The sequence below is a fragment of the Dermacentor albipictus genome, chromosome 1, assembly GCF_038994185.2.
Source record: "Dermacentor albipictus isolate Rhodes 1998 colony chromosome 1, USDA_Dalb.pri_finalv2, whole genome shotgun sequence".
In the NCBI taxonomy this organism is placed as follows: domain Eukaryota; kingdom Metazoa; phylum Arthropoda; class Arachnida; order Ixodida; family Ixodidae; genus Dermacentor; species Dermacentor albipictus.
The window spans coordinates 385757394-385785351 of record NC_091821.1 but is presented as its reverse complement, the minus strand read 5'-3'; the positions used below and the strand labels follow the sequence as shown (position 1 = coordinate 385785351).

At 46.8% G+C, this 27958-nt stretch overlaps 1 protein-coding gene across 2 annotated transcripts; it reads right to left on the bottom strand.

The window, feature by feature from the left end:
- Positions 1-911: 911 nt before the first annotated feature.
- LOC135902406 (uncharacterized) lies at positions 912-25988 on the bottom strand. Of its 2 annotated transcripts, none has more exons than XM_065432424.2 (10): positions 25592-25988; positions 23443-23592; positions 14627-14828; positions 14300-14403; positions 12027-12229; positions 10267-10435; positions 6859-7131; positions 5046-5190; positions 1764-2024; positions 912-1174 (listed from the first exon to the last, which is right to left on the bottom strand). In XM_065432424.2, the coding sequence occupies exons 1-10, from the start codon at positions 25598-25600 to the stop codon at positions 1047-1049; spliced, it is 1644 nt and encodes a 547-aa protein (XP_065288496.1). In that variant the 5' UTR covers positions 25601-25988; the 3' UTR covers positions 912-1046. The 2 variants fall into 2 exon arrangements, with proteins under 2 accessions (XP_065288496.1, XP_065288497.1); XM_065432425.2 differs by having other exon boundaries at positions 25677-25986.
- Positions 25989-27958: the final 1970 nt, after the last annotated feature.

The following is a 27958-nucleotide window of genomic DNA, read 5'->3' as shown; positions in this document are numbered from 1 at the left end:
TCACGTGCTGAAGAAAAACCGAATGCAGTCACGATCGCGTATACTTTATCGCCTGGTGCTGTACGACAGGCGTGCCTAATAGCCGTAATCAACAGCGCTTAATTGACCACGCGCATACCTTTTTGAAAATGAGGAAACTTGCTTCACTGGACGGGAACGATTACAAGTGGAGGCGGGGATGTTAACGAGAGAAGTTCCCGATTGGTTACCCTACACTGAGGAAGAAGAAAAGGAGAAAAGAAAAGACGCGGTGAATGCTTCGATGTGTATGCGCACAGCAGCAGGCAGTCAGAGGCGCTCGCCACCTACCAGTCTTGGGGACTATTGGGGACTGTGCAGTAGTCTGCACAGATAGTGGGACGCTGGGATGCAGTGCTCCATGCGCGGAAGCAGGAATTGCGCCTCTGTTTTATTCAATCTGCCAGCAGATGATCCAGTCACCTCAATACCTGCCTAAACTAAATCGAGGACTGCGGCTCAATAAGTGGCCTGAGCGAGAAGCGTAAGGGCGAACAAGGGCCCCAATTTTTAATAACCACCACAAATGGTAACTGATAATGAAGCCGAAGCGTGTTTTTATGGTGTGGTTCTTGCCTGGTTGTCGCTTAGGTGAGTCCGAACTCATATCGTGATATGCGTTGCAAAGTCCCTTTATGGAATCTGTACAAATACAGACGACATCGGTTATTGTCACTTTTTGCCTGCAACCGCCTCCTTCCTGGATCATGCAATGGTGCATCGCCGTATCAAACAGGTTACAAAGCAGCGTTGCTTAGAGTCATTCCTGCGTCGCACAGACGCCTATTTTCAGCGAACACAGTGTCAAGTACTTCACTAGTGAGCGAGATGAGTGGCCCTGCTGTATTTTTTCATGTATTTTCTTGCGTGTTTTAATGACAATTGCACAGACATTAAGAGGTATGCGTTAAAGTTTTATTAAAAGTTATTTTGGCACTCAAAAACAGAACTGTACAATACAAACGCAGTGAAGGGCGCAGCGAGGTCCGGCGCAGGCAATATGTACACGTTGCGTCTAAGTACACATTTCAAACAATTGGCTTATCGGCAAACTTAGCAAGTAGCTCCTTCTTAAGTACTTTTCCGTTCTCTGCCTTCGGCAGGGACTCCAGGAAGATCACTCCACCGTACAGGTACTTGTAAACGGCCGTTTGCCCTGCGTGCGAGAGCATAAAGAAAACGAGCGATGCCATGAAAACAACATTGACTACTAACTCGTACTGTTGTCCGGACATTACCTGCTTCTGATCTCCTGTTGCGCGGTTTTGCCGTTTTCTTTCAACCGGAAGTCGCAAGCGACTTGTAGGTGCATTCAAATTTAGAGACCTTAATGCATGCAGAGTTACCACCAACGAAACGAATCGTCTATTTCCCTGAACTCACTCAACGCAGTGCTCGGTACATGTACGAATCTGACAAATTGTGAAGAAAATTTAGCTGATACGACTAGATAACGAACATGCGCAGAAATGCCTGTCAATGACGGGCTAGATCAAGTATTTCTATTCCAACAACAAAGAAAGCCTAAAACCGAACTGAATATTTTTTTCCTTGTTTCTTTCTGTAGTTCAGTAAACAGTAAGCACGTCTTGAGACATGTTCCAATGAGCTTCCAGAACTAACAAATGTGATTACATTTCTCCGCTTATACCACAGTTACCATCGCATATGTTTACTTAATTGCCGAGTAAATTTAGCGTCTCGTGCGACATGGATATTGGTGTAATGAAAGAGCCAACGCGTACCAGCCACGAGCTTCTTCAACTCCTCTTCGATCACGTCGTGCGGCTCGGCGTAGGAGGTGTTCAGCACGACGCAGGCAGCAGGCGCCTCGCCGTATTTGGCACTCGGCACTCCAACCACGGCCACCTCGGTGACAGCGTCGTGAGTAAGCAGAATCTCCTCGAGCTCGCTGGGGGCCAATTGGGTGTCCATGCACTTGATGAGCTGCTTCAACCGCTCCACCATGTACAGGTGGCCCTCGCGATCGTAGTACCCAAGATCCCCTGCGCGCACAAGCAAGACTCGTTACCAAGTAGCCGCATTGTCTCTAGTGATGGTTTAGTTTCACGCGTTCTATTCTTTTAGACTTTCGTCCTACCAATAATTACGTCCGCGCAGATGCGAGTTCCCTGCAACAGTAAATTGTCCAACTCAAGCTTTTTCTTTTCAGAGCTCAACTCTTAAGCGCCCATTCCTGCGTTGAGCGTCGCTGTGCCCAGGCTCCGTTCCGCGGCGTAATCGAGCGAATGAGCACAGCGAAAGATGAAAGCGAACGCGGAGCGTGAAATGGAGGAGACCGTGATTAGGAAAATGGAGGAGAAGGCTACACTGAAAGCATAGGTTCGAAAGTAGGCGAAAGAGTACGGCGAAAGGGTGGGGAGGAAAGCAGTGTAACGCACTAGACTAAGATGGCGCCATGGTATTAGTAATTTGTATGCCCCACGCGAATTGTATGGTACTTTCTGGAAGTCACGCGATTACACTGAAACCTTCGACGAGTCGTGTATCAAAGCCAGTGCGTTTGACCTGCAAGTCAGACTTTCGACGATCGCCGGTTCTGCTTGCCGCTATTGGTGTGCTTGAGTTACTTGTTTCGCTGGGCACACGTACACCTAATAAAGAGGTAAATTCGCAACTCAGTTTCGACACAGTGTCATTCTTCACTGTCACCACCAAGTGACAATATTATCATAATACAAAATAGTGTCAGCCATTTCTTTCTGAACAAGGAGCGACGCAACCAGCGGAAGTGCTTCATCCGGCGCAGCTACTAAAAGCTGTCCGAGCAGAGGCTCAGTGGCGCCGACGTCCGTATCCAGAGATGTGCGCCGCCGAAGCACAAGCGGAGCGCCGTCGCCGAAAATAAAAGAGTTGTCTGTAACTGGACGTACATACATGACAAATTGTTTACCTCATATCGGGAAATTAAAGCGGGCGTAGAGCTGTGCTGAAATTTCGCATTACGGAGCATCGTAATAGATCGGTAGTCTTATTCCATAGAAGTTCTGAGCTCTACCAATCTCCTTGTCTATTGCATCCGAGCCGATCATCTCCAGTGCCTCAATTTTCGAACCTCGCTACATCCAGCCCACTATCGCAATAAGCTGTGTGTTCTGGCTTTTTTCCGTTCTTTTTTTTTGGGGGGGGGAGGGGAGGGAGTTAAGTGCATAAGCATTCTTACGCTTGCCAAACGTGAAAACTGCCCGTCCCTCTGTCCACCCATCCCGCAAGACGACCGCTTTCAAGACAGCGCCCGCAATAGCGAGTGAATTCAATTTCATGCTACCGCTCCCTTCAACGCCAACGAAGCGGCGAGAACACCGCGCCCACGGAGCTCCCAGCACACACGCCACCCTCAGCCACTTTCGCAGATCACATTCAAGATACGGGCCCAGTTGTCTTTCTACAAAGCTATGTAATCGGTGAGAACAAAGCGTGTGAACCTATCAGCAGCCGGCACTGTTTGTCGGCATCGCAGATCGCTTTAAAGGCATGGTCCGCACGGCGGTGCCTCCGGCCGAGTACGTTTGATCCCGGCTCAAAACTGTTCACCGCGGATAGATGGTTAAGGCGCAGAAGAGCGATATATAATGATCGGAACGTCATCAGCGCATCTGGTGCCACCACCTGCAGTACTTTGTTTGCGTCATCAATGTTCCTTGCAACGCTATGCGCACCATGGAGTTCGTGTCATCGCAGCGTTGTCGTTTGTACTCACCGGATTCAAGTTTCATAACACTGACAATGACACCTGGCTGTGAGGAGATGAAGTGGCACAATGTTAACGCATACTTTATTCTCAGGGGAATTTCTGCGTGATATTTGTTTGTCTTGTTTACTAGCTAAACCACCGATTATTGTTGGTCACGGAAGGGGGTTTGACGTCACAATATAACAAAGGGGCTTCGGAGACGCAGTATAGTAGAAGAGTCGGAAAAATTTTTATCATCTGACTTTATTATATTATCAAAGCTGCACAGTAATATTTTCGTATTCCGCCGAAATCAGAATACGCCGCCGTGATCAGAGATTCAACCCATGGCCTTGCGTATATTCACGAAGTTCACGCGTCTTCATTCCCCTGTTATTTCTACGCATAAGGTAATTCTTAACCCAATTGTTTCCTCTTTAACCTGAACTATGCATAATATGCACCTGCCGTTATACTTACCTGCTTCCGTTTATGCACCAATGCGTCACAGCATGCAGCCTGTGGTGAGCCTCGTGCTATGTATTCGGTCTGATGCCTAACGTCACCTTGGGGACTTTACTGAATACATTGGAGGTCCCAATACACTGGCTATGGCACCTGCTTCTGTAGAATAAGCTGTAATATGACCAAACTTCTAATAATAAATTCTGACCTTCGACATGTCAATGAAATACACTGTCTTTGAACACGAGTCCGTCCCTATTTCCACCAACCTACAGTGAGCGCGGAAGACGAAATCGAAAGATCATACTTTGGACCACGTGCATACTTTTGACTGCGTGAGCATCAGTTGATGGTACAGACGATTAACAAAGCAATGGCTTTCTTCTGGAACAAAGTCACGTGTGCTTGCTAATCAAGAAGTTAACTTCGATTCGTGCACATGAACGTAAGCCATAAATAGCCCTCTATAACACATTCTTTGCTTAGCGTCAATATAGTCAATGCAGTTTGCGTTCCAACTGCCTATGCATCGCACTGCTACATGTCGGTCCATGTTAGTATGCATCACGCCACAAAACCACAGAATTCTCTAACCCTAAACCTTTTGAACGGCTACTTTCTCCTGCACTTAGTTCAACAGTTTACCTTTTGTTTTTGCAGACTCCTAGGCAGACAAGCGGTATGCACTTCTCAATAGAAAAAAAACACGAGTTCTCTACATATCAGAACTCTCCATGCCAACACGAAAGGCTGCAGGAGGAGGAAGGAGGCGGCAAGAAAGAAAGTTCACACAAAACGTTCGAGACAGGAGAAGACCTTCAGCTTCTTTTCGGCACTCTTGTGTTCGTCTTCAAACACTCGCACGTACCTGTCCGCAGCCATCCGTCGCAGTCAAGCACTTCCGCCGTGGCTTCGGGACGGCGGTGATAGCCCTTCATGACGTTGGGACCCCTCACGCAGAGTTCTCCCTGCTCGAACGGCTCCAAAAGCTTTCCGCTGTTCACGTCGACCACCTAGAACATGCCATGCAGACGTACCGTCAAAGCATTCGCGAAACACGATTTGCGTACGACTATTTCTGGCCGCTTCCAGTCTTCGTGACGTATGACCAAATAAACGAATGTGTCTGCGCTCCTGCACACAACGCGGCATTCACAGAACCAGATCTCTCTCCTTGGAGTATTAGAATACGACGAGACTGCTACTGCCACTTTTCTGAGCTACTGACCTTCACTTTATACTTTATATATGGTAGCCACCTTCTAACTTTCCATGTGGTCCTGTTTCACTATGTGCTTGCTCATAGGGCAGACTGCAGTGACTGCACAAAGCAGCAGCAGAGGTGCAACTGTCGACAACGGCAACCCCACGGCATGCCAAGCCTTTCCGGTGCCTTGAACATTTTCTGGGTCTTATCGTTTTCCCGAAACGTGCCATTGCGTGCTCTTTCGGGATTTCTTTTTTTGCCTTAGCAACAAGTCGATAATACATTCAGCAAGACGCGCAACACACCGTGAGCAACAACCGGAATACGACATTGGGCAGTGTAGGCGAGGATCAATGAAAATAAGATCTACTAGGAATCAAAACATTCCAATAAAGAACACGGCGATGAGGTGGACTAGTTGCAGTGAAAGGCGCTCGTGCACGCGTGTTTGGGCACGAGTGCGCTTGGTTGTGTGCTTAAGATGCGTGACACTTGCCAGGCCGTATGCTTCGGAAGAACTATGTTGGCAACCATGAGAGGAGTGAAGAGATGCTCTTACAAGGAACCTTTAGCTCAGTTTTAGCTCGTATAGAAATGTGTCTAGCTCAGTAAACTTCGATTCGTCTATCCTAACACTCGCGCAGTGCTCAAATGCCCTTCGCGCAGCTGCTATAGATATTTCGATTGTAGTTGTTGCACCTCGGCGTGTTCTACCAACTGAGCGAAACGTTTACAAATTTCTCCGACTGTTTTACAAAAATTGAAGTTAATCGGCAATGACTACTTTAGGGGGAAAAATCTAGCACCAAGCTTGAAACATTGGAACGCAACCATAAGCCCTTGTGGCAAGCGATTTGCCCAGAGCTCATATGTATAGCATGGGCTGTGAAAGTTCGTAAAACTAGACAAGCTGAGCGCGCTAGCCTTTTCTAGATTTAAACCATCACAAAAAACTATCACAGCATAGTCAAAAACATTTCAAATGTATTTTAGCTAGAAGCACTAGGAAGCACTTAATCAGCCTCTGACTTACATCTGCACTTTGGTTGTAAAGGACCCCTCGAACTTGAAAATTCCGTAATAAGGTTAACTGGCATGAAAGCGTTCGATACGGTGAATGCCACCTAATATGCCATTAGGACTGTGCCATCCTTTAAGCTTATTCGGAAATAGTATTTTTTTTAAGGTAATAAAAAAGGGGAAGTATAGGAATGATATGATAGCGCTCTACCAGGAATAAATACCCCGCACATAGGACTGCTAGAAGTGAAAATACACTTTAAGAACATGCATTCTGTAAAGAACCAACGTCTACACTATTCTGACGTTTTACGCGTCATAACCACGATATGATTATGAGGCATGCCGTAGAGGGGAACCCCGGTAATAAGCGACTACCAGGGGTTCTTCAACGGACACCCAATGCATGCTACACTGGCTTTCTTGTATTTGGCTCGTCGTTCAATTCACTTACCTTCACTTCACACCCAGCGCAAGGGAGTCCCATGTTGTCTACGATGAATTCGCCCACCTTGGTAGCGCTGACCAGGCCAAACGTCTCGGTCATCCCGTAGAGGTTGGCCAACGTAGACGGCGTCATCATGTCGCAGATATCGCGCGCCATGCTGCTGGACACGGTGCTCCCGCCAAACACAATCTTATCTATGTGCGGCAACTTTCGCCCTGAGCTCTTTGCCTCGTTGACAAACATCTGCATCTTCACTGGCACGCCCACCATCGTTGTGACCTGGTGGACGAAGCAATGAAAGCGATAGCATAGTTTAGCGTTGCGCTCAAGGCGTCACAGCAGGCTGGCGCGATGAGTGCCAGTAGCATTGAAGGTGTCGCCCTTCGATGGCGCACGAAATGGGATTAACGCAGGGAGCCTACATGCAAGCGCATGCACCCTAGGTGAACAGAAAACGCAAGACGCTGCTCGGCGCTACCAGGCAGAACGCCGACGGTGCTCTGCGCTTTCCCGTTTGACCTTGACTGAACTTGAAGGTCAAGTTTACGGAACTGGGTTAGTACCTCGAGTAGTAGTGCTATCGCTCTAAAAAGCCGGCGAGCAAGTTCTGAACAGTTGAAGTCCTAATGTGGGAGCGCTCGTGTCAAGGCACGTCAGAACCGACAAATTGTCGAGCGTATAGTACCAGGATTGCCGCAGTATAGTGGTAGTTCAGAAATCAGGCAGACTAAACTCCACTTGACAGCAACGTAAAGCGAAGCATTCTTGGGTGATTGGCTCATGAATAATGTTTTGTTTTGTGTATCTTAAGTGTGGTTTTCGAGGTGTAAATACTATTGTTAAAGAGCAGCATGGTATATGACAACAAGATTTTATTTGCTGTGAGTACTTAGATAGGCAAGATAACTACATATTTACATGCTGGGCGTCATATATACTATTGGCTTAAATTATCAGTGGTGTCCACAGTGTCTTGTTGCACTCGGGAGAATTTCGGATGCGTCGGTTTCTTCTAGTGCAACTGCGTACCGAAACATGCGAAACGTCTCATTGCGCTGGCTTGCCCGAGAGAAAGTGTTTTTGGCGCTTACATGCATCCGTGACGTAATAATTTCGCTCGTTTTGAGAGTACCTGCATAAATGTCCAGGAGGGCTGCCGCGTGGCATTTTCATGTGCGGTAAGCGAAACCTATGAGGAGCGCGCCGCGTGATCCCTCATACTACGTAAGGGAGGCGCTTCCGACAGATGGCGACTCCGTAACTCCTCACCGCTAATAGGTACGAAAGAGTGCCTCGCTTTTACGGCGAAGCTTTCTTGCGGAGTTCAACATTAAAAAATTAAATTATATTATGGGGTTTTACGTGTCAAAACCACTTTCTGATTATGAGGCACGCCGTAGTGGATAACGCCGGAAATTTCGACCACCTGGGGCGCGATCGGAGATATTTTGTTCGATACGCGTTCTGTTCAGTTGCTGCAACGTCACAAAGTTGCAGTATGCAAAATTTGTGACAGCGGGGCGGAGAGAGCAGCCAATCAGGAAGCGGTGACCTCCCCGGAAGTTTACTTCCGTCGTTTGTCGTATGCTTGCAGACAGTATACTACAAAGCCAAATGTTTCTCGTCTTCCAATTGAATGGAATTTTTATCTAAAACAATGTATTTTTTCTTCTCAAGCCCAAACACGTTTTCAAATAGTAGTACGTGTGACTACTGCAATTTATAACTATTAGGTTCTTTGCGTCGTCCCTAGGTGGTGTCGCGCACAGCGAGAAGGAAAAAGAAAAGAAAACGACGGGAAGAATGGCGCACTTTTCAAGAGGCAGCGACAACATCCCAGCGGCTCGCTGGCACCGATGATGTTGTCGATTTCTCTGTACAACCAACGAATTATTTGTTTCGAGAAACAAAAACGACGCCGGAATTCACTTTCTGCCATTTCTTCAAACGCGTTTCGCACCGCCACCCGCTCTCCTCCTTCCTCTAGAAACGCCAGCGCAACAACCTAAGTTTCCAATGGAGGCGCCATTTTCTAGAATTAAACCATGGATTTGATTCAAACGTGCCATTCTGCAGCCGAAAAGGCCGCCTGTTGGATCCAATCCAATCCACCAGACGCGCCATGCGAAGCCGTATGATCGCTCCAAACTTCTCAACTCCCGTCCCGTTCGGACGAAATGCTCGGTGGGCGGATGATTGACAGGAGCGTGTCGTCATTTTGACGTAACCAAAAACGGGGCGGCGCCCCGCGGCTGGCGACGTCGGCGCGGAGTAGGCCAATCGCGCGCGCCGGTAACCGAACGAACGCGCCGAACAACCATCTCCGATCGCACCCCTGGGGTTCTTTAACGTGCACCTAAATCTAAGTACACGGGTGTTTTCGCATTTCGCCCCGATCGAAATGCGGCCGCCGTGGCCGGGATTTGATCCCGCGACTTCGTGCTCAGCAGCCTAACACCATAGCCACTCAGCAACCATGGCGGGTGTAAAAGCAACATAGGAAAGTACACTGGCACCAGAGGCTCTTATTCGCGAAGCAAGTTTTCAAATTAGACGGACCCGCAATATTTTTTAATGGTGCAGAGAGCGAGACGCTGGATCCAATATTCTGCATTGGCTGCAATATATAGTCGTATTTATGCAAAATTTCAACATGTAGCTAATCAATAGTAAAGTATAACGGTTCCTTTTTTTTCGGTTTGGAGCAACAGCAGCTGCAGCACAAGCTTCTAAACCATGCAATCATTGCACGGCACTTTTCATTTTCTAAGCGTTTATATGCACTAGTGCTCGAGGTGCGTCTGCGTTGTCGCCGTTGGCAACGGTACCATCGTCGTCGCGCTAGCCAGCTATCGACGGCGCATGCGCCGATCGTGCGCGGGTGTTTAGTCTGTTGCAAATATCTTCATTAGCTGCAAAGCCGACGAATCGAAATAGACGCACCGCTCAATCGGCTCGTTGGCGGATCGAGCCAGGATAGCACAGCATTTGGCCTTCCGCTGCTGGCACGAGCATTGTGCGCACGCATTCTGTAAACACACTTGCGTTCCTGCTGAGCTGCTGTGTGTATGTGCACAGGTCTGAGCGGAACGGACAGTAAATGTCCAACAATATCTCATATTTTACTAGGTGCCGACTAACGCCGACGGGACGCCTTTGGCGTTAGTCATAACACATCGGTAGGCTGTGTCATATGCACCTTAACTGTCGTATCTCCTTGTGCGTTTTACTTCATACTAACGGGTTAGGCGTACCGTCAGATAACCGCCAGTACTCAAGAGCGCCTCTCTCTTTATCTCTCTCTTACTCGATCCCTAGCCTCATCTATGGCTCGATACCTAGATACCTCGGTATCTAGGCGTGTTTATTTGCAATCTACGGCACGAAACAAAAACTGAAGAGACATATACGCACCCCGTATGTTCGAACGACATCCAAAAATTTGTCTAGGGGTAAGGTAGGCTCCCGCAGGATCGCCGTAGCCCCCAAACACGGAGCGAAGACGTTCAGTGCGAAGCCAGACACATGAGTTAGCGGATTCCAAGCGAGGTAAACGTCGTCGTCCGTAATGAACTCGAACTTGCTGCGAGAGAAAAATTACGTGTAACAGTGTTACTTCCAGCAGGCAACGTTTCATTTAATCACACAAAGTGACATCTCAACAGCGCCACCCGCATTTTATAAACGCCACGTTAAAACGTATACGGACGCCCTACCAAATTAACTACATCCTTTCGCAATTCAGTTGTAAATTAACGTTTGCAGTGCCCGCAATTTTGACAACGCTACATTTCTTCGAGTAATGTACGCCGTCAAATAGTAAACGTGGAGTCCTACAGCTGCGCTCAAGAACTAAAATGTCATCTGAAGAACAAAAGCTACGCCACCGTTTTGTAAAACAATGCACACCGGCATTTACGTGCATAAAACAACTGTTCTGAGAAAGCTATCATGCCATACTCTCCTACTTGCATTAAAGGAGCCCTTTAAAGAACGAGAACATATTACACTACCCCGGTGTACAATTCAAATAGCATCGTGCAACTAAATTTTCTGGCATAGACTAAATGTCATCGTATTGTCGTGATTCAGGATAGCAAAGCCTTTGGTGCCACTTTTTCTCTGCATCGCACACCTCTACACACGTAGCATCTCCGACTGACGCGATTGGAAGAGGTGCCAGCCTACGTGGGTAGTGAATAACTTGCTTCTCTTTTAAAAGTGAAGCTTCTTTGGCTAGCCTCTCCTCTCGGTCCCTACACACGCCGTTATCATTCTGATGTCAAAACTTCAGGATTCTTAACTTGTTTTCCTCTCCATATTTTATACAGAAGGAGAAGTATAAGGGGAATCGTGGGTCTCGATTTCTTTCTTACGCCCAAGCGTACATTCCCCGCTTGTGAAATCGGCGAGATTCATTAGGAGACCACTGACCTGGGAGGGAAGCGAGCGACGGAGGAGTGCGCTTAGAGGTGGAGAAGAGAAGCGTGCGTAGGAAGGAGGGAGGACCGGAGGATCGCGGGTGAGGAGGGTAGGCGGAGGCGCGCTGGGTTCCCATCTTCTGGCAGTTGTTACGGGCTTGTGGGCGCTATGGATGTACTGGGTTCGTCTGGCAACCGAGAGGCCGATCACTGAGCCAGAAGGATGGAGCCGTAACACAAGCGACTGCAGACCGAGCAAGAGTCGGCCGACCCCGACTGCGGGAATGCGGGTTACGCACATGGGAATAACACCCATTTGCAGATTACACCCATACGTTTGCGCCTGACCCGGGTTCACGAAGCGAAGCGCGACTATAATTTATTTATTTACAATTTCACGAAGGCAACAAACAAAGAAGTCAGAAATAAGAACATATTCCCTAGTAATAAAAGCTACTTCCTTTATGTGTTCCCTGACTTCAAGGTTCTGTTGGCTTCATGTGATTGTAAATATTTCGTAGGTGTTCTTTTGCTTAAATAAAAGCGACAAAGCATTTCCTCCCAGAGAAGAAAATTAAACGAAACCAGTTAGTAAATTGCATCCCGCCAGAAAGCCCATTAAATTTAAATTCTGGCATGACCAAAAGAAAGGTGATGTAATCTTTCCCTTCCCATCTACTTCGCTATTTGTGAAGTGTGAGAACATTTTCGGTCAGACAAGGCTCTCTAATGGAAATAACTTTTGTTTTGTACCTGAATGAAAGAAATACGTGAACGTAATTCTTGTGCGAGACTTCCACGCCTTTTGGCAAGCCCGTGGTGCCGGATGTGTAGAGAATCACAACGACGTCTTCGGCCGTGTCATAGGGCTCGTCCTCGCCTTGCCACGATTCCTCGCCGATAGTCTGAAACTTGAGGACATTCACGAAGCCGGAGACATCTCCTATGGCGTACGCCTGTGGAAAATGCAAAAATACACGCTGTAACAAGCGACTGCAGCAAATATGATAACGTCACTCTTAATCTCCTTCCGCATAGCTTCAATTAACCAAGTTTAGAACATATTTGAAGAAAATAATCCACTTACTAAATAAATTTTTCTTGGGTGTCGGCTTTCCCATCAGTCGAGGTTTTGCCTCTGTTACTGTGGGATATATCACTTTCTATAATTTCGCTCCACATAGATTCTGCCAACTACAGTCAGGTACAAATTTAGAAGGCAGCGACATTTTCCCCTCAAAACCGGATGCACACGAAGCTCCACCAATGCGCGCGTACTCTAGACTGACGTCATAAGCAAGACGGCCAGTGAACCCACCGACAGAGAACATGGCAGCCCGCTCTTCGAACTGGGCCGAGTCGCAACGGCGGGACTATTTCTTTAGTCACAGCGGCAATCGGCTGCTGCGCTTCAGTCATTTTGGCGGAGGATCTATTGTCTTCTTAACTTGTGCCTCACTACAATCGAGACATACGTGGAAAGATTTTCCACTAAACGGAACTTAAAAAGGAAGAGGTTAACAATATTAAATGAATTGTGATAAAGATATAACGCCTTCACCATCCAGAAATAACCAGAAACACCTAAATACTAACGTATTGTGCACGGGGGAAATGCGCGGGGTTTAGCCTCCGTCAAAGCATGGGAATGCTCATGCGAGATGAAGAGCCTATAAACTATGTCCGGTAGTGAAAACCAATAAGGCGAAAAAATTCTCGAAGCATTCGTATGTTAATTTTTGGACACTGCTGAGCGACAGCTAATAGAACCGTCCACTTGGAAGTTCTGGCAAGGTATTATGACGTGTGAAACTAGCCCGATAAAGTGCGAGCTTAAGAATTTCGGTCAACACCTCAAACCAGGATGAGATTATCCTGACTTATGTCTCGATGGACAAAATAACGGCGAACAGGAAATGACAGTTTCTTAATGAGTCTGTCGTTCTTGTGTGCTCTGCTGTTCAATCGCGAAGGAAATGGTGGTTTGTCAAGAGAAAATGTCCTGAAATAACGGTGTACTACGCCACGGAAGGCTAAAAAATGGTTAAGTTGCTTTAAACCTGGAATTCTTAGTCGCCTCTTGTCTCATCGACGAGTTCTTGACTACCCAGCTGATAAACTGATTATAGCTACTAGCACGTGAACTCTGCTATTCATTAACCGCTTTTATTAGCTGACTAATTAATATGGGGGCTGTATATACTTCACGCAGTCATGTTGAGCGTCATTTGTCGCATATGTTGCAACTCGCTCATGGCGATATCAGATGTGAAGTGGCGTTAGCAATGGGCCTACTAAGAGCTCCAAATTTTTCATCAGCGGTGCTTCAACATGGAGCTTCTAGCGAGTGTTCGTCCAGACCCAGAACCACTTCCCCGCGGGTCGTTCCGGGTTGGGGCCGGTGCTTCTGCATGGGCTCCGCTTCTGCTTCGTTATCCCAGTGAACGTGCTCGAGTGGTAGCGGTGATACTGGCCAAATCGGGGGAGACCCCCTACTTCTCGCTCACCTGACACCCTCCTGTCGCAGGAACCCTGCCCTTCAACAGCCTCCGCTGACCAAGCAGTGTCGCGGAAGTCACACGGGTGCCCAGGCTCTCCACCTACCATAGTCCATCTCCTTTGGCGGTACCAGCGGCCCTCTCAGCCCCGAGACAACACCCTGAAGGTGGTGCGAATGATGTCCTATGTAGCATGGTTGAGACCAGCGACCAAATGCGACCAAATCGGCGGCCTCCGACCGGGTAATTCTGAACTCGCACATGGCTTTCACCAAGGACGCGCAGGACCTAGAACGGCTCTGAATACGCCCCTTCCTCCTCCCTGATATACCTAATTGGCCTTAGAGCTCAATTTTAATGAGAACATTTTATTCACCATATTTTCCTCTTAAACTGTACCCACGTCCAGGAGTAAGTTGTATGCCACAGAAGGTTTCGCTGAATGCGAACGAATCTCGTGTATTGATTGAAAGCTCTACAATCCTTTATACGGACTGCCTGACACGCGGTAAGTCGAGCGCTTCTCACCTTCAGTGGTATCTTCTCCATGACTTGCAAGGCTTTGGATGAATTACTCTGGTCCGTTAGAATCCACTCACAGCTACTGTCTTCTATTTGGTACCGCAGTTCTCCTGAAACCCCCAAAAAATGAATATGCGGTGGAGTTATTCACATGAGAAACCTTACTTACGTGAGGAATGAAGCGTTCGTGTTCCTTATGAATTACAAACAGCCGTTCTGAACGATTGTCGTACCACAGGGGCACGTCCACTCAAACTTTACGACACGGCTAATTTGTTGTAAAACGTTTTGTAACGGCGATGTGCACGTGCTTTGTAAAGTAAGCGCACTCACTCTCAACGAAGCTTGTCTTGGCCATGACCAGCGTACCACCGGCGAATACGACGCCCATGGCGGCAACGATGCCGTCGAGAGTGTTTCCGAGCTGGCAGCATACCCGAGCGCCCTTCCTTAGACCCTCTCGGGAAAACCCAGCCGCAGAGCGGCGTATGCGGTGAAGGAACTCGGCACCTGTCAGATGCGTGTCCACGTCGATCTGCAAATTCAACAGGGAGTCAGCCGTTTGTATGGGAATCAGTAGCGTAGCCGGGGCTATTTCGTGTCAATGGAAGTGTTCAATTTTTTATGACTTGCAAATAAGAATAGAGAAGAGGCTTGTCTAGTTCACTTTTACGTCATACATGATCGAATCAGGAGAGGGACCAAAAGGGTCGTTGCCTGACGAAGCCGATTCTCCTGGGGAGAAACAGTGCCGATCTGCTTGAAGGCACCAACAAACCTCATTAGATAGACATAAGCAGCGGAAATTTGGGGAGGGGGGGAGGGGGGGCGCTGACGAGCAGACGCTAAAACACCCCTTTCCTCCACTTGCTATACCACTGGAAATTAAGTATACTAACCAAATGTGCATTCATCTCTTCACGCAAATCTTGAAACCTCACTGAAAAGTTTCACTGAAACACCGGGGGCGGCTCATTGAGTACGCTAACAACTTCGGATAGTCTGCAAAATCTTCACTTGCTCTTTGAAACACCGTATTAGAGGCGTCCATATTTGGCCACGTGATATTATTTGATAGGCACCCAGTCTAAATACGCAGTGACGTATTTGCATTCCAAAACCGCCGACATGCGGACGCTGCAACCCGGACTAAATACACAACATTGTGCTGTGACATAGTGCCAGTCCAGCCTTGGTACATTGCCCATGTACCAAAGCGAAATTAGCCTACGGAGGCTACATTTGTGGCTACCAAGCTTAAGTTGTTTGTAAGAATGCCATGCATTTATAGAATTTTGTTTGGGTGTCCTTGAAGTACGGTTCCCGGTGAATGCTGAATGCAGTGAGCGACATGAAGACTCATGCGATCTTCAATATTGTTGCCACGATGCACCAAGTCACCGCCTGGAATTGGTACTAAGGGTCTTTTAGGTGTTTAAACATTCCAGGGGTGACAAGCGCCAGGACAAGGGACTGAATAATTGCTTTTATAAAATATTCAATGAAGAGTAACGCTTTTAGCCAGCTGTGAATTCACATATGCTAAACGCCGAGCTTGTACAGCTGAATAGACGCAATCGACTCTGGGCGTTCAGTGCATCAAACTTGTTTTATTAAATAAAGTGATTGTGTAGTAGTAATGCATGTTACTGTATAACTGACTTGTCAGAAGACCGGCAGTAGCCACTGCCATGTGCACCCGCGATATATCCAGTAGAAACAATTAACAGCTCAGCCAGGTCATTTTACCAAGCATCAGTGCTAGAACGTGTGTGGTAGAGGAAGACATTCAACAAAAGGGGACACTCGGCGAAAACTGGCAATAGGAAATACCTCACGCTGGCATTATTGTCGACCATTTGCTGCCGCTAGCATCGAAAAAAAAATGAAATAAAGTTAACACGTTTTTTTTATTCGTTCGTGGCGACACTAAATATACCGGCGTATAAAAAAAGTTATATTTTGCGACTTACATTTCTTGCGTTACGTAGCAACAGTCCAACGACGCGCCGGATGCATGCGTCAGACACGGCACCGAAGCGAGCGCGTCCGGCTGCACATGTGAGTCTTGGCCTGTTCGGCGACCCGTATGCCTGTCTTTTTTTTTTTTGTAGCCTAGTTTGTTGGGCTCCCAGCGTACTCTTGAGTTTCTTCTGCACTTCATCATGGCAGCACTGCACTATTAGACTAGGGCAAGCTGAGAAATTTTTTTTTTGACAGCCTGCGACGCATTTCAAGCAATTAGGCATACGGCACGGAACCTAGACGTGTGACGCAGTTAGCGAAAGACAGCTCAGCCGTCCTGGCGCAGTTAATTCGAGTTAATGACTCGTATTGGGACATGTTTGGAACGCTTTCTGTGAGCCCCAGATTATTGTAACTGATTTCGGTAGTTTTTGGGAGCGCTCGACGCACCTGGTGTTGTGACGCAGTTAGCGACAAGCCGTTCGGCCCGGTGACACACTTTCGCGTGTACAGAACCTTACTGGGACAAGTTCGTGACCCTTTCTCTGAGCCCGAGGACTATTGTAATTGTGTTACTATTTTGGGATACTTGATGCACGCTCGCCGCACCTGGCGTTGTGACGCAGGTAGCGAAATGCAGCTAGGCCATGTGACGCAGCTTTTTCGCGTGTGCTGAATCTTACTGGGATAATTTCATGACGCCTTCTCCGAGGACCAAGATAATTGTAATCCGTTACATTTTGCGATAATTCTGAGGCACACTTGCTGTACCTGTCGTGACGAAGCGAAAAGCAGCTCGGTCGGAGTGACAAAGTTTGGTGTGTACCGAATCTTAGTGGGACAAATTTGTACCGCTTTTTATGGCCCCGCAACAACATATACCTTCGTTTGGTACTCATGCTTGTCGAAAACACGACGAGGGATTGCCAAGAGTGTTAACACGGGAGTGTGTTGCTTGTGCCGGCCGAACGTGCAAAGGTAACGCCGAGGAGCTCATACACCAGGAACGTGTTCAAAATGTGCACGCACAAAACTCAAATTGGAAGGGTGGTTCAAGTACTAATGCCGGCGGTTAGGGAGCGCACCAGACAATTCGGCCGCTGGGCTCTAGGAAGTGCCCGCTCGTGTTGAATTTCTCTAGGGTGTGTGTAACAAGATGCTCTGTATCGTCTTGCGGATATTATTGGCAATGCTTATCGGACAAGGACGGGCGCAAGCGACCGAATGCTTATCAGTACCCAACGCTCAAACTGGCCGAGAGAAGACTGCCTCAAGTGGCACTGGAGAATGCACTCTTCCGACAGTTACCGACACAATATTGGACGGCGGATTCCCTACGCAATCTACTCGTAGCACATTTGCAGTAGATTATAAACGACTCAATACTCTATTTACGTAAAGCTTACGCTATCCCCGTGCTTCACACGAGGAATGTAGAGTGGCACCCAAGCACTATACGCACTCGGTGGCGGCAAGGAGGTAGACGGCTTTCGTGAAACTAGCACGGCAGAACGTGTACCATGGCCTGCTACTCGCACTTCAAATGACTTTGGAAATAAAATTGAGCCATTGCAGTGTCCACTCGTCATGCATACCGGTGCATTCGTCTACAAAGTGACCAGGCGAAAGTAAATAAATAAATTATGTGGTTTTACGTGCCAAAACCACTTTCTGATTATGAGGCACGCCGTCGTGGACGACTCCGGAAATTTCGACCACCTGGGGTTCTTTAACGTGCGCCTAAATCTAAGCACGCCGGTGTTTTCGCATTTCGCCCCCTTCGAAATGTGGCCTTCGTGGCCGGGATTCGATCCCGTGACCTCCATGCTCAGCAGCCCAACTCCATAGCCACTGATCAACCACGGCGGGTCAGGCGAAAGTAACGTACTTCCTAATGACCTACTGGGTTGACCTGAATTGATTTCTTTTTTCAGCCTCATGCGAACTTGTTCAAAAGGCACATTGATGTCGATGCTTACGACCAAATACGTCTAAACGTTATAGTTGGCATGGTGAGGTCATCTAGATACCGGGACAAATGGTATCAGGCAAAACAAGACTCAAAGATGGCATTATAGCGCATTCCTGAATAACCAATATCATTTTAATTAAAAGAATACATGATGATTAACGGAAGGGCAATAGTGAGCAGCTCAAGCCGGAAGCGTAAACGTCCCTTGCGCGTCTACCTTACCTTGGACTACAGCGTGCTCGCTATTTGACAGGTGCAGCGGTTCCAGCAAGTGCCTCACTCTTATCTCTGAAAAAATACTTTGACAACCAAGAAACTAACGTTGGACAAGGCCACGTATCCTTGAATAATGTATCGCTCGTATTTAAAAAAAACATTCCCGGGATCACTTAATAAGAGGAAAGTTAAAGCAGAGGACACTCGCGAATTGGCTACAAACACACCTGGCTAGTGATGAAAGAGTGACAATTGAGGCGCTTTTTGCGTACAATGACGTATCGGATGTCGCAGAACACACATCGGACAAACCGGATGACAATCAATTTATTCGAGTAACGCGTTTCCAGCACAAAGCCGAAAAATTGTTTCGGCTAATGCCGACACAATGACACTTTTATTCGTGTTTCTTTACAGAAACTTATCCTACCTGCACTTTGCGTGGAACCGCTCATAAATGAACGTGAACAACGCGGTGTTTCGTTGTGCGAAACGAGCTAGGTTAACTCATCGAAGCTTGAAGCCGGCAGTGTCTAAAATAAGGCTGCACATCTGTATCGAATGTCTAATGCGATGGCTAGCTTGCTGCTTTCAACCCTTTAGTGAGACTGAATCTTGGAAAGCTCCAATTGCGCGTAAGGCTTCCGCGAGAAAAGTTAAGATACAGTCGCCGAGCAATAGTGCATACATTTTATCGGACAGCCCCATCCAAGCAAGAACATTTCTTTGAGCTCTTCGTTGTGGTTTCATTATTACGTTTGTTTGGTTGCTTTCCAGAGCTTGCATGATTTGTTGACGGACACAGGAAAAGCTTCTCTGATTCTTGTCGACCTGAATAATTTTGCATTATTGAAGAAGCCATCTCGAATACTGAAATTAAAGAGGACTAAATCAGAGCAGGAGTAACATACGCAAACAGATTCATGTATAAAGCATCACTTCAAAAATGCAAGCACGATAGAAAAAGGATTCGGCAATGCCTGCCCTCACACGAATTAAAGGCCGCGCTAAAGGCTAAGACGTCAACGGGCAATTAAAAGGAAGCAATGTTTAAAGACAACATCGAGCCAGTGCAACTGTGCCGGAAACTTCGCCATAGGAATATACTCTTTAAATGATGCAATGACTTGCGTAATAATCCTATAGCGGGTGCTCGTTTCTTGCACTCGACTGCCTCGTGTTCGCTTACGCTCGCGTGCATATCACGCAAGTTAGTTGCCATATCTTTCAGAGCTGGTTTCAAGGACACTGCGAGAGTAGAGGTCAATAAACATCTAATATCACGTTCCATTCGTTTTGCCTTGAGCCAAAAGTGCTCAATACACGATGCTCTTCTTTTCCGTAGGCATAGTATAGTCTGATAACTTTATTTTTAAAAAACAACGTCAAACGTCACTGCTTTCTCGCGTATCACGAGCGTGAACTTTTTTCTCCGAAACCCATAAAAACAGCGTCAAGCAACATCGTGCTTTTATGCCTAACTATATAATGGTTGAGCATAGCCCACGCATTCGTACCTTAACTGGGGCATCCTATACACTGTTTATGAGAGGTTTTACTTCCGGGGCGCGCGACGAGGTTCGGCGTTAAGCCACAGTTCCCGGAACTCAAACCTTTTGATCGACGCGTCATGGAAGAGGCTCACGCGGAACCGGGTCTTGGCGCCATCTATGCCATAACGCCAAAAGAGTTGCCAGCGCGGGAAATTTCGACGACAAAAATCATTGGGCACTCTGAAGTTACATGGAAAAATATTTTTTCCTCTCCGATAGCATTTGTACAGAAGGTTATTCTAGAGGTGTGCGAATATTGGAAATTTTTACTACGAATTCAATAGTGTGCTATTCAATTCGAGAATTCACCATTCAAGATTGTCGAGCATTTGTTTTATTCGAATACAAGGGACAGCAACAGTTCTTGTGGTCTGCAAGAGGACTGCCACAAGGAGAAAGACTCCTGAAAATCGGGACTCGTTTGAGTGATTCTGGTGCAGGAGAACTGCAGTTGTTGCACACGGATACAGTTTCCGAACAAACATGGAGGAATGGAAAGACTTATTTCACAATAGTTGCCAGCAGTTTGTAAGCATGTCTTGCCTTAAGCAGCCTACGAATTGGCTGGGACAAAATCTCGCGTGTGGCAAATCTCGCCGCATTTTAAATCATTGAACACGACGTGCAGTGGTGAAATATTGTGCTCATTAAAGCGCCTTCAACAAGAACTATATTTCACGCACCTGGGAAGTGCTGTTCCTTTTTTTTTCTTAATTTCACTGTACACATACATTGTATATCAAGGTACTTTCCAATGTTTCTTATTTACAAGATTCCCGGCTGACTTGACAGTTTTAATGCCCTTACAGGTATTCAATAACGCAAACAAGCATTTTGTTGCCCAACAGACTCCACAGAACATTGCATTTCACTTTTTTCGAGAATCGGAATACTCGATACCCAAAGGTTGTGTTTCTTGAATATTCGCACGCGATGCAAAAATTTCGTTATACGAACACCTAGCCTATACCTATTTAGTCCTAAATCAAGGCAACGATTTCTCATGTATGGTTTCATTAATTACTCCTTTGTGGGCCTACAAGATGCACAAATCCTTCAAATTGTGACATACTGTGTGCCCGCCACTCTGAAAGAAAGTTACGTTCTTTGTGTAAGTAGCCCCATTTAATGCAATATAAATATGCACTCAGAGCAGTGGTACATGTGCGATTGTTTTACCCACATGGGAGAATACATTACTTCTGACACTTGGACAACAAAATCGCACATGGCAAAACACGACATCAGGTACGCATACTGAATGTCGCGTATTCTGTGCGATTGTATTCGCCTAGTTGAAACGAACAGTCCAGCCGCGCGTGTTGCTAATATATACCACTTATGACACATGCATGGCAGTTCAGGAGATCGCACATACAAAAGGCAAAGTATGTCTATCTGAGGGCGTCATAGCTGAAGTCCTTGGCTAGCTTTAACCACCTCAAGGTTTTTTTTTTTCTCAAAGGATCCTAAGTCCCAGAAAACAAGTATGCAGCAGCGCGTTCACAGTCAGCACCATCATACTTGTACACAACAGCAGTACGTGAAGGCCGCCTCGACGAGACTGCCGCAAAAATGGCGAGGAAGACCATCACCATCTTAAATTGCGCTTGGGGCACCTTTGTAAATATATCTTGTAAATAAACTTTGCACCAGAGTTACACATAGAAATACTCCGGCATCCAGGGTTGGAACTCAAGCACGCGACGTGTGCTCAGAAAGAGAACGCTGTAGTGACTGACGATCTGGGGCGTGACATTACAATTGCTAGGCAGCGCAGCGGGGCGTGACATTTCAGGAATCGCCCGATGCTTGTGCGCAGGCGCGAGTAAGAGGGGAGTGCGAGACAAAATGTCGTGGCTTTTGCTCCTTGAATATCTTACTTCGCCGAGGTACTACGGAGGAGAAATTTCTTTGCTTGGTTTGTATGCGTTTGTCCCTAGGCGTACCGGCACTGCGGAGTAAGGTCGAGCTTGCTTGCGCTTCGACTATGGCTGCCCGCACGGTGAGACAGGTGAAGCAGTGGGCACTGACGCGCCATTTGGTGATCGCTGCATGTAAAGGTACGTCGGACGTATGCGAATTGCGCAAGGTAAAGGCTCGTTAGCAATGAGTAAAAATGAGCAATATTGAAAACAAAGACAGGAGTAATATTTAATTTTCTTGTTCATTGCTAACGTTAGAAGGCAATAAAATGTGCCACACGACGAAAACAAAAACACCAGCGAGAACTTTCGTTCTCGGGCTGTTTGTACATGACCACGCCGGGTAATGGCCGCGCAGTTTGGCGGAACGCGTCGTTCCGAATGGTGCTGCGAGGATTAATCTTGTTATTGAGGTTGCAATGAATTACTTCAGTTGCACTTAAGTTGACTGTAAATTTTGTTTATAACAACTAATTATTTCTGTGCAGGCATCTTAAAGTTAAGAGATATTTGCTTTGCCTTCTGACTCCCGATCGCCATCGCCACCGATTGGAAATAACACTTGTTTCTCGTGTTGCAGCGAGCCGGCAAAATGACACTCAGCGCGCCGAAGTGCACTCTCTCAAAGTGCACTTTAGTTTGCCCGTGTTACAGGGGTATCAAATATTCAAGGAACATAAGCCCCCAGGCATTTTTTCTCTCTCGCACCCGCTCTTCCTCACGCTAGCGCACAAACGTCGTGCGATTCCTGAAATGCCACGCCCCGCTGAGCTGCCTAGCAATGATAAGGTCGCATCCGAGGCGGGCACATCTTGGCGCTCATTTTTCGTATCTATAATTATTACTGCTGCCATGGCAGGATTCGATCCCTAGAAATGGCGTCTACTATCGGACGTCACGTAGCAAAAGCGGCCAGTACGCTTGGCATTGTGCTCAACTGATTTGACATGCATGCGATTACTACCGGATGTAACTACGTCTCGTAATTACTGTAGCTGTCTTGATCAAATTGATACCACAGCATTCCTACTAGTAGCCGCTGTTAAAATTAAATAGCGAGTTTTAACGTCTCGCAGCTCTACAATTAGTTATGAGAGACACTGTAGGGGCGAGAAAAGTGACGTTACCACATTTACAAAACGTACATGAACTTGCAGTGGTTTTCGTTCGTTCACACACGCTCATGTTTATATAACCAGCCCCGTTACCCTCATGCGTCGTTCCTTTATGAATCTGCCCCAAAGGCTATGAACTCTTCACAAAATTTTGACTAAGCTAATCGCGTTTGGTTTTGGTTTCTAAATGAGAAATCTGGACATACTTGTAAGAAGATAGCCGAGTGGGCACGACATCGAAAATCTGCGATAACTTGAAAGGTCACTCCAACACATCGGCTATAACATCTACAAACTCGGGAGATGTCGTCACACAGCACACGCATTTCGGTATCCGACTGAACGAATGCGCGATAATACAGCGTTAAAACACAATCAGTATTATCGACGCCTTTGCACTCACAGCGACCACCTTGTCCGCATACCGCTGCAGGCGGTCACGTATCAGCTGGGGCACAGATATGTCCTCGAAGTCGCTGAGCGTGAACGGGGATTGCAGCACGCCATCCACGATGCGAGCCGTCATTGTGGCCCCCGGCAAGGTTGTGAACGCCTAGGTGGTGTAATGCAAGAATTAGATTCGAAGCCCGTCGATTTCTAACAGACTACAAAGAATCTACGACACGGTCAATGGTCAATGCATTTGTGTTGTCAGAATTATCCTCGTCATCGTGAATTTTTGCGAGCGTCATTAATATCGCGTTAGGTGATTTCTATACCCCCGAAAAAAAAAACAGCTATTAGAACCCGTAATTGGACAAAGTCTAGAGTTTTAGTACTTCTGTGAACTGTATTGCTGAATGCGGCTCCTCGCAGAATTTCATGCAGGAACGACGGTCATATAAAATGAATAAACTAAACTTTTATGACACGCACGCAAACTCGTGAGGAAGGCTTACTAGAACATTATCGAGCCTAAGAAAGTACAAGAGCAATGGACTTCGATATACTCGTAGCATATAATCCTGGTCAAGCGCGTTGCTGCCAACGCTACACACTAAATATAAAATTGGAGCAAAACTAAGCTAAACTTATCCTCACGCACATAGCATTGGCGTAAAACATAAGAACTTGCGTAGTGGAACAGGCTACGTCACTTACATAGCCATATTTTATAGGCTATATACAGCGATCACTCGCCCTCTGAAGATTGCCATGCATGTGAAGAACCTACTTTGCTCCTATTGCTCCATTTGCGCTTTTAATGAACAACGCTTCATAACGCTTTGCACTATGTAATGACAGAAACTTGTTAACTATAAGAATACAAGTTTGTGAACATCGTTTTGTAAGAAATGTAACAGCTGTTCATTATTCGAGAACTATTCGATTTACGATTCGATTCGCTTCTGACATTCAATTCGTATTCGATTCATAGTCTCTAAAATCACTATTTGTCAAGTATGAACAACTATGAAATAACATGGCTAAGCAAGGCGAGTTTCCAAGAAAAAGTTTACGACGCATCAATGACTGACTTTTTGTGTGTGTGGAAAGCTAAAATTAATGGGTGCGTTTACAGGTGTTCTGCTTGTACCCCACGAGACAAGGTCGGGCCAGTGTCCTCGATCCTAAAAGACGGGCACGTTGACCATCGTAGCAGCTCCACGCACGCGGTACCCAGTAACAAACGGGCGCCCGTGCCATCTTGTCGCTTGTCCATCATACCATGTTTGTCGAATTAGCCTTATAAATAGGCTTCTTCACGTACTTAAGTTTGACTCCAGTGTTTCGAAACTGATCGAGCGAAAGTTAAGTAAAGCCGACTTCACATATCGAATGTATACGTTTGCAACAAACGCAATGACGCTTTAACGCAACAAACGTTCCCGAGGTCGAGACAACCGGCAAAAGTTTATTTACCCAACTAAAGGACAAGAAAAATTCGGAGCAGGTTGCAAGACTGACCATTTCGTGCCTATAAACAGGAGCACCATTTCACTCCATCCCTCTGTCAGCCTTCCCGTTGGGTCCTTCAAATACTCATCTATATTCACATAAGTGATGAAGAAACGCAGTGTTCAGATAGATAAGATGGAGAGATATCAGAAAATTAGATGGCTATGCTGAGTAGTATACAAAGCTCTCTAAAGCAACAAAAGCAATATCGTTTTCTATGAAAGAAAAAGATAAATAGATCACTTCAGTACGAAGCAAGACAAAGCGGCAATATCAGCGGCTGAGTAGGCGAGCGGGCAATGAAACGGGCACTAGTGGGTAAAGATAGGAGCTGCGACCTACATTCTCGAGGAGAGCAACCCAATTTACCGAGTACTGGCGGCACAACTCTGCAAACGCAACTTCAAATTAAGGACGCAGTCTCGAAAAGCGTCAACGAGCATCAGCCAGCTCTCCCGTACTACAACGCTTCTGTCGCCATCCACTTTCACACTGCCGTAGTTTACGTCCATCCTCTATGTCACAGCAAGAACAGCACCAACTCGCCCAACTATCCTTTGTAGTTACAACCCTTTCACGTCCAACCTGCCCTCGGTCGCAAAAAGTTCCCACGTCGTGTTCGCGCTTCGCCCAGAACCTACACCAAAACGCACCGCTGGCATCCTCGAGTCCGAGTCTCCACGCCCCCGCCGCAGTACACAAGCGCGCGCAAGCGAGCAGCTTAAAGTAAACGCTCACCTCCCGGCGTAAGACGACGCCTTCCGCAAACGAGGGACGCGCCTCGCGCTTCGTCGACGTCCTTCAAACGCCGACGCCTGGCGCCAACCGATGCACGAAGAGAGGGCGGATACACGCACGCACACACACAAACACGCTATGAAATCTGCGTATCCGGACGAAGGTTGTTGTAGCTTTGTCACGTGACGGATAAGAAGCTGGCCGCGATGCCAAGAACTTATAAGGGGCGATGTGCGCGCCGCCAGGCACGCCGCTAGTGAAGCGAGAGCGCGCCGATAGCCGCTGCCAGCATTCGCATTTGCGACAAGACGGGGGCGAAGCGCTCGCTGGTTTACTTCACCGTATCTGATCAGATTCATCGTTCTCCTCCCCTTTTTGTCCGGACTAGAAGGTAAAGGGCACCTACACGCCGCAGTAATACAATCGGTCGCTATAGTGTGCAGGCCACAACTCTCATAAGCGAAACGTTATATCCAGTCCCTTGCGCAGGCGCTGTATGCTTAACGTACTTGCCTCTAGCCCGAGACTGGACTGCTAATTTCAACCTACAGAGTGAGAGCAAAGGAGAGAGAGAGAGAGAAGCGATATGGGAAACGCGGTGAGGTTAACGTGGTTTAGCCCTGGTGGCTAGCCCAGACTGGAAGGCGGGGGAAAGGGGAGTGAAAGATGAATAGGAGAGGTCAAAACGTGTTCATAGCCCCGCGCACACATGCACAGAAATGTTCATCGTTCAGTTCTTCACAAGCAAATATACAGGCTTGTGCATCTCATGAATAGCAGCAACGCTTTTGTGGCTTTGTGCACCGCAGACTCACAATTACACATTAAAGTGAATGTTGCTATAATGCATGTGGCGTACAAGGCTCTGCGGTTTCCTTATCGCTTCAAATACTTTCTGCAAGGTGTCCTGATTTCGAAAAATAAAAATCAGAGCATTGTTTCATATTGGATTGTATTCGTCCAAAATTTTAAGAAGGAAACTTGTTAAAAGAAAGGGTATTTTGCCTCGACCCATATGAAAGCATCACTGTTTTGCCCAACAAAGAAGAAAAAATTAATGGACTACTGAAAAACGTGCAACCGATATCGTAATGTGTACCTGCGCCCAAGCTTCAACTGCGCGTGCTGAAGTGAACTGACAATTAGGGTTCTTCTCGGGCGAGCAAATCAAAAAGAACATAGGTGCGGCACCGTCTGAAGCAGTCGGAAGATATCTATTTATTCTCATTTCCTGGGGCATTGGTTGCGCGCGTGTAAAGTGCTTGTAGGTTCTTTATCTCTTGTTTTCTTTTTTTCATTATAGCTATGCCTTCGTCACCTAACAGGGCGAAAAGAAAATTAGTAAAAATTAAAAAACAAGTATTTCTGCCCATACCACAACCTTTTGCAATGTCCGCTCTTAACGGTACGATTATGTCAGTCTGCAGCGTATTCACATGGGTATGATGATTAACTGCAACCAAACAAGAAGTTTCACTATTAAAGAAACCGCTATGCCATAAATGTAGCTAAAAGAAAAAACTAAGGAAGTGAAAAATATGGATTAATATAAACAGATATTGATATCAAACAGTTTTGTGTACGTGTTAGTTACTGGCGATTGCACAAATTTCCCTTTATCAGTGGCGTCGTAGTGAGTTTTCTGTTTCCAACGCCGACTGTTTGTTTGCTCAGCGTAAGGCTATCTGCAGGCTTTGAAGGGCTTCTTGATATCACAGAACGCAGCGTGCACTTGCAAGATGGTTACTGCGTGATGTTATCAGCTGCGGCACAACGCCTAGGAATCTGTAGGAAGTTATGACGCGGCAAGAATCAATGGAAACTTATTTTAGAGGGCAGCTCTTAGGCGCCCCTTTCTGCGGCGAGCGTCGGCGTTCCCAGTGTAACCGAGCGAGTCCATAATCGGAATGAAGTCTGTAGGCCATAATCGGACAGCAGCACTGTTCTCACACCGCAACGGTGACAACAACGTGGACAAACAGCCATGCCGAACTGTACACCATGACCTTGGCCTAATGACTGAGAAGTTGCCCGCGAAATGCATGCTGACTGACCATGTGATACACCTTAGACGTGCTCACTGCCGCATCCATTACTACGAAAGTTTGCCTGGAGTATCGGTATACTACGTGTTGTGATGGGCGATATGCTGACGTGACTTTACGTGACGTTTTACGAAAGTAGATGGGATGCCGTCATAAGCAGTGACGCTTCACTTCAAATGTGCTACTGGCGGTTTGAGCGATTCAAAGCTAATGTGTACATCTATTTCTTTTTTAATG